This window comes from Carassius auratus, chromosome 14 (assembly GCF_003368295.1).
Source record: "Carassius auratus strain Wakin chromosome 14, ASM336829v1, whole genome shotgun sequence".
NCBI classification, from domain to species: domain Eukaryota; kingdom Metazoa; phylum Chordata; class Actinopteri; order Cypriniformes; family Cyprinidae; genus Carassius; species Carassius auratus.
In genome coordinates this window covers 12612291-12623269 of record NC_039256.1, presented here as the reverse complement: position 1 = coordinate 12623269, position 10979 = coordinate 12612291, and the positions used below count along the sequence as shown (strand labels likewise).

Below are 10979 nucleotides of genomic sequence, written 5' to 3'. Positions count from 1 at the left end.
TTTTCTTCATACGATCTTTGTGTCATTGTCGCTCAGTGCTGTATTTATTCTGCTTTCTGAGTAAGATTAAAATAAAACTTTGAAATTATTATTTTTTGCAGTCACAAAATCATTCATTTTTGTTAAATAACATAATGTATATGTATCTTTTAAATAAGTTAACCTATATCTGTGTAAGTTTATTTTAAAGCATGAGGTGAATGAAATGAAAGCAGGGCTCGGTGGAAAGAGTTCAGCTGTAGTTATAGTTTCCTCCTGCAGGTGTCGCTCTCTACGTGAGCAGCTCACAGCTACAAACAAATGAGTCTCAGCTGCGCCCTGCTTAACATTCGGAAGAACACATCCGGGGACTTTGATCATGACACAGCGGGCTCCGCGCGCAGACCGATTAAAGGACCACCAAATTTCATTAATCACTAATCAGAGAATACTAAAGCAATTGTGATTAAGCTTGCCAACAAAGCAAAGGTTTATGAACAAGGTTTTGTCATGCTCTTTCAAATAATTTTCAAAATAATTAAAGTTTAATTTTAAAAATAAATTTTTGATTTTAACTGGCCGGAATAGGTGCAATGTTAAGACCTACAGTATAGGAAATATTAAATAGTGTTTGTTTGTTTTTAATTTGATTGTTCATTTTTAATTGCATTGTTTATTGAAATATTGGTTCAACTTTCTATTAAATGAAATTCATTCATGGTGTTGGTTGCAATGGCACACTTGATTTACTATTAAAAAATACAGTTATTTCAGCTGAAATTACCTGGCCCATTTTAACTGAACAGTTGGTCCATTTTACCTGAATGTTGTGCCAAGGCTCAAGAAGGTAACTTCTGGTACTCTAACTCTCATAATTATACTTTTTCACATTTAAAATATAAATAGGCCTATATTTAACAGACCATCGCTAATTGAAAAAAAAATCATTAGATCTCATGCATAGCTTATTTGATGGTATTATAAATCATTTACCAAAAAATCTTTTAACTCGTACTAGATATAGGTGCCATGTCTTTTAATATTTTTAATACGACTGACTTTATACTTAATGTGAACTTAAAAAATACATTGTAAGGTACTAATTATAACACTTTCATTGCTGCATAAAGACAGTAAATAATATTTACATTATCAAAGAATATTAACTTAAGTCTAGACAGAGTTCAAGCACTCTATACAACTCCCATTATAATCACTGAAGCTGTTTATACTGCAAAATGTATATCATATTTATGTACACACATCTGCACTTTGTTTATGATGAGAATTAATTCGCCAGAGAGCAGCGTTCAGTCAGCGAGCGCACACTGAACAAAACACAGGCTTTTCAGTGATGACTCATCTGAATGTCACTGATTGGCCAATGCATTCATAAGCTCAACAGAATCCTGTGTGATTGGTTATAGTCAAGTCAAGTCACCTTTATTTATATAGCGCTTTAAACAAAATACATTGCGTCAAAGCAACTGAACAACATTCATTAGGAAAACAGTGTGTCAATAATGCAAAATGATTGTTAAAGGCAGTTCATCATTGAATTCTGTGATGTCATCTCTGTTCAGTTTAAACAGTTTCTGTGCATTTATTTGCAATCAAGTCAACGATATCGCTGTAGATGAAGTGACCCCAACAAAGCAAGCCAGAGGCGACAGCGGCAAGGAACTGAAACTCCATCGGTGACAGAATGGAGAAAAAATCCTTGGGAGAAACCAAGCTCGGTTGGGGGGCCAAGTCTCCTCTGACCAGACGGAACCAGTAGTTCAATTCCAGGCTGCAGCAAAGTCAGATTGTGCAGAAAATCATCTGTTTCCTGTGGTCTTGTCCTGGTGGTCCTCTGAGACAAGGTCTTTACAGGGGATCTGTATCTGGGGCTCTAGTTGTTCTGGTCTTCGCTGTCTTTCAGGGCAGTAGAGGTCCTTTCTAGGTGCTGATCCACCATCTGGTCTGGATACGTACTGGATCCGGGTCACTGCAGTGACCCTCTGATCTGGATACAGACTGGATCTCGTGGCCACGGTGACCTCGGAACAAGAGAGAAACAGACAAATATTAGCGTAGATGCCATTCTTCTAATGATGTAGCAAGGACATAGGGTGTTATGGGAAGTGTTCCTGGTTCTGGTTTACCTAATTAATGCAGCCTAAAAATCCTTTAACAGATTTGGATATTAAAAGCATATTAGTATGTTATGTGTAAGCCACGTTAAAGAGATGGGTCTTAAATCTAGATTTAAACTGCAAGAGTGTTGCTGTGTCTGAAATCCCTCACTAATTCACTCATTCACTAATCCCTATATAGTGTGTATGGCTGTTGAGTTCACTATATAAGGAAGGAGTGAACAAATAAATAAGCGAAAGGATTCGGACAGTGACGTATAGCCTACACTGTGCGTGAGACTTAGAGCTGTTGCAAAAACATTGCCATGTGTACTTTTATATTACATGTACCTAATTTTAGAAAATAATAGTAATAGCAATAATACTCAAAATTACTTTATATTGCAATTATACAGTACAATCCTCCGGCTCAGCTTTGTGGTTTCATTGATGGTATATAATTATTATTATTTTTTGTAATGCTTTTATGTTCATAATCATTAAATGCTATTAAAATAACGTACTGAGAACAAAACTAAACACACATAAACACGTTCATAATTGTGTATTCATTATTTTTTGTATCTTGACACTCGCTCAAGCAACGTTGAGCTCAGATAAGATGGTTGTAGAGCGTCCTCAGGCGACCATTAATTTAACATCAGAATGCACTACCTACGGATGTTCTAAGCGGCCATGCATTATAATTTTTTTTCTTCTTGTTTTCTCGTTATAACTACTTAATTTTCTCGTTATCTCCACATAACGAAGGTTGTTTTCTCGTTATAACGACCTAATTTTCTCGTTATCTCGACATAACGAAGGTAATTTTCTCTTTATAATGACTTAATTTTCTCGTTATCTCGACATAACGAAGTTTGTTTTCTCGTTATAATGACTTAATTTTCTCTAAGAAGTTACAAAACTGCACCAGCAGATGGCAATATAGAACTGAATATAACTGATGGGGTGTTGTAAACTATCCACTTTACTGTACGCGGACCTTCCTCGTGATTGCTATAATTTGTGCAGTCTTATTTATTACTGACATTTAATTAATTCATAAATGTTAAATGCTTGAATATGAATATTTTGTGTATTAAGTTCCTGCTAGATGCATGAGTTTCACCAACGCGTTCTGTTTCATATAATAACTGCTTACAAAAACCAAGCTTGACATCACTGTATTCTGTTTGCACCTATATCTTTTATTTGTGCTTCTTTTAGGCACACGATAGGTAGTTCATAAGCGGAGATGTTCTGTTTATCAACAGTAGGATGGGATTTAATAATGTAGGCTATTTGTGATGTGCTTCTTTTCCTTATTATTAATCTTTATTGTTAACCATATTGATGAGAAATGTGATGTATATGTAAAATCCATAGGCTAATTTAATTTAGTTTTGTTCTATAATGTTGTAATCGTTTTTTTTTCTACACACACACACACACACACACACACACACACGCACACACACACACACACACACACACACAAACACATACACTACACGTACACATGAACGCTCTTTTCAAACAGAAGCTTGTAACACGCGACATCTGCCACATCATATAATGACTACTACAAATTACAAATTATATATAATTTTATTTCAATTAAAGGGAAAATTGTGAAAAATTTGGAGAAATTGTGGAAAAAAGTGAGTTTAATCATGTCATTATAACGAGAAAACAAACTTTCGTTATGTCAAGAGAACGAGAAAATTAAGTCGTTATAACGAGAAACAAAAAGGAAAAAAATTATAATGGATGGCCGCTTAGAACTTCCGTAGTACCTGTTATTAACGAAAAAATTTTAATTACCCACCAAATTATCATCATTTTTGTAGGTTAACAATGATGCCACCCCAGTAAATTAGTCAAATATTAAACTGAGTTATTGCCTACATAACATATTTTAATATAAATAATGTAGGAAAAACGTTTAAACAGAATTAATAAAGATGTAAACTTCATCTCTCATTCAAACTCGCTCGCTCCCGCTCTCGCTTCCAGCTCGACGCTACCTGCATTGGATTGTGGGAAACAGTGCTTCAGCGAGTGTGCATCGGTTGTACACTCGAAATCAGAATGAATTGTGGGTAAAAAGTAGTGGACAAATGTAGGGAATGAAGTAGTTCACTCAGAATTCGGACAGCACTACAAAATGGCTGACACCCCATATAGTGCACTATATAGTGGATAGGGAGCGGCTTCGGACACAGAATGTGTCTGCCTCCCGAACAATGTTAGGTAGGTTATTCCAGAGTTTAGGCACCAAATAGGAAAAGGATCTGCCGCCCGCAGTTGATTTTGATATTCTAGGTACTATCAAATTGCCTGAGTTTTGAGAACGTAGTGGACGTAGAGGATTATAATGTAAAAGGAGCTCATTCAAATACTGAGGTGCTAAAATTTAGGGCTTTATAAGTAATAAGCAATATTATGATGTTTGATAGGGAGCCAGTGCAGTGTTGACAGGACAGGGCTAATATGGTCATACTTCCTGGTTCTAGTAAGAACTCTTGCTGCTGCATTTTGGACTAGCTGTAGTTTGTTTACTAAGCGTGCAGAACAACCACCCAATAAAGCATTACAATAATCTAACCTTGAGGTCATAAATGCATGGATTAACATTTCTGCATTTGACATTGAGAGCATAGGCCGTAATTTAGATATAATTTTGAGATGGTGTGACGGCTGGTGAAAGGACAGTCTGGAAACAATAGCGAGTTCATAGTTTTAATGAGAAGATATGGCGATGGTACATAAACAAACAATAACGATGAGACAGCGATACTCCGAGGGGATGGTGAAGCGGTAAGAAGTCCAGACGGTGGTGGAGAGAAGGTGAGGAATCCGGATGCAGACGGCGTGAGGCAGCAGGAGAGAGTGGCACAGGAACTGCGGGGAATAGAGCTGAAGCTAAGTGTCCGTGGCTGAGTGAACGTGCGAAGAGTGGATGAGGTTCTGGGGAAACACAGACATCCAAACGCAAAACAACACTGAAGCCAGACGGGGGGTAAACACATCGAACATAGAACAACGATCTCACAAACACAAGACGTGAGACAAGCCATTATATAGTAGATGAGTAATGAGTGGCAGCTGTTGCTGATACAATTAACGGAGACGCCCACAACTAATCAGTGCAGACGCGGCTCACACAGAATTCACCACAAAGTGTAAACATCCCGAGATCACGGTTTACCAACCGTGACAGTACTGCCCCCACCCCAAGAACTCCTCCTGGAGTTCCCAGAAGGGTCTACCTGCTGCTTGTATTCATCAATAAGGGAGTGATCCAATATGTCCCTAGCAGGTACCCAACTCCTCTCCTACGGACCGTAACCTTCCCAATCCACCAGATACTGGAATCCTCATCCCCTCCGTCTCGAGTCCAGAATACGATTTACAGAATATGTCGGTTCCCCATCTACGAGACGCGGCGGCGGAGGAACCGGAGTAGGCGGATTAATACGTGCATAAAACACGGGTTTAATTTTGGATACATGAAAGGCGGGGTGTATCCTCTTGTACGCAGGAGGTAGTTTGAGGCAGACTGTCACCGGACTAATGATCTTGGTGATAGTGAACGGGCCGATAAATTTAGGAGCTAATTTATTAGAAACGGATCGCAAGGGAATGTTACTGGTAGAAAGCCACACTTTTTGACCCACGACGTATACGGGAGGCTTTGACCGGTGGTGATCGGCTTTGGCTTTAGTGCGCTCCCTCACCCGGAGCAGAGTCTCACAGGCTCTGGTTCAGGTGTGGTGACACCTCTGGACAAACACGTGAGCAGAGGGGACCGCGACTTCAGATTCCAGACTGTGAAACGCTGGTGGCTGGTACCCTACACTACACTGGAACGGAGACAGGCCCGTAGTTGACACTGGCAACGAATTGTGGGCGTACTCCACCATAGAGAGTTGTTGACTCCAGAAAGAAGGACTCTTGGAGACCAAACATCTCAATGTCCTCTCTAAATCTTGGTTGGCTCGCTCAGATTGTCCGTTGCTTTGGGGATGATAACCCGATGACAAGCTAACTGACGCTCCTAATAATTTGCAAAACTCTTTCCAAAATTTGAATATAAACTGAGATCCCCTGTCTGAAACCACGTCTACCGGGAGGCCATGAAGCCGAAAGACGTGATCTAAAACAGTAACTGCTGTCTCCTTGGCTGTAGGTAATTTGGGCAAGGGAATGAAATGTGCCCCCTTCAAGAACCGGTCCACTATGATCAAAACGACCATCATGCCATTAGAGGGCGGGAGGGCGGTAACAAAATCTAGAGCGATATGGGACCAGGGTCTCCAAGGGACAGACAGCGGTTGAAGAAGCCCATCAGGAGGTTGGTTAGATGACTTACCACTGGCGCTTACTGCAGTTGTGATCGATATGATACATCTTTATTCACTGCTACGAACTGATGGCGGTCATATAAGTACGATTTAAACCATGCTAAAGCACTCCCATTATTGCCAACAACGTGTTCAAGTCTATGGAAAAGAATGTTGTGGTCAATTGTGTAAAGCGCAGCACTAAGATCCAATAAAACTAATAGAGAGATACACCCAGGATCAGATGATAAGAGCAGGTCATTTGTAACTCTAAGGAGAGCAGTTTCAGTACTATGATACGGTCTAAATCCTGACTGGAAATCCTCACATATACCATTTTGTCTCTAAGAAGGAATATAATTGTGAGGATACCATCTTTTCTAGTATCTTGGACAGAAAAGGGAGATTCGAGATTGGTCTACAATTAACTAGTTCTTTGGGGTCAAGTTGTGGTTTTTTGATGAGAGGCTTAATAACAGCCAGTTTGAAGGTTTTGGGGACATATCCTAATGACAATAAGGAATTAATAATAGTCAGAAGAGGACCTATGACTTCTGGAAGCACCTCTTTTAGGAGTTTAGATGGTATAGGGTCTAATATACATGTTGTTGGTTTAGATGATTTAACAAGTTTATACAATTCTTCCTCTCCTATGGTAGAGAATGAGTGGAACTGTTCCTCAGGGGGTCTATAGTGCACTGTCTGATGCAATACTGTAGCTGACGGCTGAATAGTTGCAATTTTATCTCTAATAGTATTTTAGTATTTTAGAAGTAAAGTACTTTATAAAGTCATTACTGCTATGATGTTGGGAAATGTCAACACTTGTTGAGGCTTTATTTTTCGTTAATTTAGATGCACAGAACTGTAAAAACGCATCTGGCTCAGAGCCAGACAAAGCATGAATTTGAATCTGGCAGAGGATACTGTGCTGCACTGAACGTTCTAATCGTATCAAATATAATTGTAAAAAAATATATTATTCAGCCATTTTTGGTCTTTTGGTCATAGATCCTGAGGGGGCCCGGTTAAAATCATGTTCCTGGAGGAGCAATATTTCGGCTGGGCCCCTCTCTGGTCTAGTGCCCTGGGCCCGTGCATTAATCCGTGTTACATTGTGGTCTATGGAGTGGCCTGAAGTGTACATATGAAGCAGACTCACTCCCTCTGTCAAAATCAAGGGGTCAAGGGTCTTTCCATATAAACTTACCTCGTCCACTTCGTGAAGAGAAACGCACTTCAAAATGGCAGCGGGGATTCCCCCGAGGGGAAGTGCTTAGGGAAGTTCTCGAGTGCGTGTCTAAAAGTGGAGTGGAACACAGCCCAGATGACCTGAGGGCCAGAATCCTCTCTTCAATCACACATGAACTGACTGGATCCGGGTCAAATGCTACAAAACCATCACACACAAAATGAGAGGAAGATATTACAATCAGCCTGCACAACACTCACATATAGACCAGATTCTGGTTTACTCTCAAAAAAACTGTCAAGAGCATTTTATCAATAAATTACAGATACAGTTTTATTTGATTTAAAGGAGAATGTCAAGTAATTTACATTCATCAACTCCATCCCACGTGTTCCTTCTAAAATAAGATTAAAAAAAAAAATCTTGCATGAAAATGTTTTCTCTTTTTTTCTCTTATGAGTTTCAGTCTCTTGTTTTAGATGTAACGTCATCTGCCTTCCCCCATCAGAGGAAACTTGCTCTTCCTCTCAGTGAAGTGGTCAGAGATTTCCTCATGTGTCAGTCTAGTCTGAGTCTCGCTGTGAAGACGCTTCTTGAGATCCAGAACAGAGACAGACAGGAGTCCAGATGCTCGTGTCATGATCTGAAGCTGGGACTGGGCTCTTCTGGATACTGGACTTTAGAGAAATGATGCTGATCTTTGGACTGATGCTGCTGCTGCAGACTGCTGCATGTGAGTCCCTTTCACATCAAACTCTGTTCTGATGCTCTTCAGTCAGGTGAAGCTCTGATGAGAATCATTTCTGTTCTAATATTATATTAAGAGTCTGCAGTGATCTAGTCATAGTGTTTTCTGAGCTTCTTAACAGTTTGGAGTATTTAAAAATGCGAGAGAGTGTGTAAATGTATTTATTATTTTATACAATATTTTTGCATTATATGGAGGATTCATAAAAGAATATCTGTCCATTAAAAATGATATCAGAAAGGTTTAGACATTATTAATAAAGTGAGAGTTGTCACAGGTTAATGTGCAGGACAAAGTCACAATGTTCTGCATTATCAGAATATCACATTAAAATGTGTGAAGTGTTTGCAGAAAGTGAAAGCGTGATAGTTTATTTTATTAAAATCAACATTTAGATTTTCTTTTTTAATTTTGACATACAGACTAGTGTTTTAAATGTTATTGTTTTATCGTAGCAGTTGTTTTTATTACACACTAAACTTTCACATAAATCTGTGAAGTAATATGAGCTTGTTGAGTAATTCAGGAGAGACACAAATCACACTTTCTTCACAGAAAATAGTTTTTTATAATGGATTATTTTAGATGAGCTGAGATCAGATGACTGGAATCAGATCAAGAGTCTGTCAGATGTTTTTTTATCTGTTGAAGTTTGATTCTGTGCATTTCTGTCTGATTTTATATCATAATGGGAGAGATATTTATACGTATTGATCAGTGTGTGTGTGTGTGTGTGTGTGTGTGTTTTGTTCTTCAGGTCTGGATCAGTTCTGCAGGTTTAATCAGTCTGATATCTGTTACGCAGCTCTGGGACACAAACTCAATCTGCTGATGGTGCAGAACACTAGTGTATATGACACGACGATACGAAAGAATATAAACTACAACACATCAACTGATCCAGTTTGTAGAATAAAGAATGACACGATGAGAGATTGTGATCTTTATAGAAACAGACCTGTTACAGTCATTATTGGGACTCTGATAATAAACCGTGTGATCAAAGCAGATTCAGGGAATTACACAGTATTTTTCTCTCTCTCAGACGGCTCAGAAACATCTACAGATCTTCAAGTGAATGTTGAAGGTACAGAAACTCTCTCTTCAGACACATTACAATCTCATGTTCTCCAAAGATTTCACTCTCATACAGATGAACCAATTGAATCTCTCTGAAGGTTTTTATTCATGCAGCTCTTTATTGAATATCTGTACACTGCCTGCAGTTTTACACACAATTTAAACACTCATTTGATACACTGTTGTCACATGACTAACCTATGCTGCATGTTCAGTTCAGTCCAGCTTTCACCTCAGCAGCACATTTGGTTCAGAAATGTCTTGACATTGACTTAGTTGAGGAAGGGTTGTGTGATGATCACGTGTCCCTCCCTCCAGCTCCTATTGGCTCAGTGGAAGTGTCCATCAGCTGCTTCTCCAGTGGGGCGATGAGGGCGTCCTGCTCCTCTGAGGGCGATCAGCTCCTCTACAGCTGGACTCTGAATGGAGATCCTCTGATGGATGGAGGCTCCAGCTTTGATCTGAATGAGGGAACTGATGGAAACATCACCTGCAGTGTGAAGAACCACGTCAGTCACGGACAGAAGACCGTTAGACTCCAACCCTGTCCTGGTGAGCTTTCAGTGAATGTCCACATATTTATAAAAAACACAGCAACACCAATGATGCAAAACAGTCAGTTCTCCTGATTCTTGTCATTAGTTTCATGACCACAACAGTGAATTGTGTTGATGTAGTTTAGAGAGAAAGCAGGTTATTCTGCACTGATGTTTTAGTACAGGACCAACTACTGCATCTGTGACCTCTAGTTTGACCTCTGCAGTGACCAGAAGCACACAGACATCTGAGTTTAACTAAACACACTTAAGGAAATATGAAGGATGGTTTCTGATGTCTGTCTGATTGTTGTTTTTTAGTGTTTTCAGTGACTGTGTTTGTGCTGGTCTGGTGTTTTCAGCTGATGGTTCTTTTGGGTTTGTTTCACATTGAACTGAGACACACATCAGGTGAGAGACATTTATTATCACCATCATGGATTTGACATGCAAATATTAAGAGTGTGAAGGTGATGATCATGTGATGCTATTAGGAAAGAATCAGGAAGATCAGAAACTGAGAATGAGAAGATTTAGAGAACGACATGAAGCAGAAGATTCATGAGACCAGCAGCAAATCATCACATCTATGAGAAATGACATAATGTCACAGATTCTCACATGATTCCAGCTTTCACGGCAGGAGATCTACAGAATAAGCCAGGAGACCTTTTCTACAGGTTTAGTTTCTCTGTGATTAGATTTTTTCAAAAAAAAATTTTAAATTATTTTTTTTAATTATATATATATTTTTGTTCTTGGTAACAGATTTTTTGCTTATTTATTAATTTGTCTTTATGCTTTGAATGAACTAGCAGTATTTTATACCATTACTTGAAACCTCTTCTGTTCATGCATGATATTTCTTTCTCTAAATCAGATCTGGCAGATTGTGAAGTCATTCTCTGTGTTTATTTTCCATCTGCTAGAAATGAGTTTATTTCACATTCCTGCTCTTGCTCTTATACTTTATTCTGTTGG

The 10979-nt window shown here is 38.9% G+C and overlaps 1 protein-coding gene across 1 annotated transcript; it reads left to right on the top strand.

The window, feature by feature from the left end:
* The first annotated feature begins 8147 nt into the window (after nt 1-8147).
* On the top strand, nt 8148-10659 carry LOC113114465 (uncharacterized). Its single transcript, XM_026281392.1, has 5 exons — nt 8148-8367; nt 9140-9469; nt 9781-10014; nt 10320-10409; nt 10493-10659. The coding sequence occupies exons 1-5, from the start codon at nt 8322-8324 to the stop codon at nt 10561-10563; spliced, it is 771 nt and encodes a 256-aa protein (XP_026137177.1). The 5' UTR covers nt 8148-8321; the 3' UTR covers nt 10564-10659.
* Nucleotides 10660-10979: the final 320 nt, after the last annotated feature.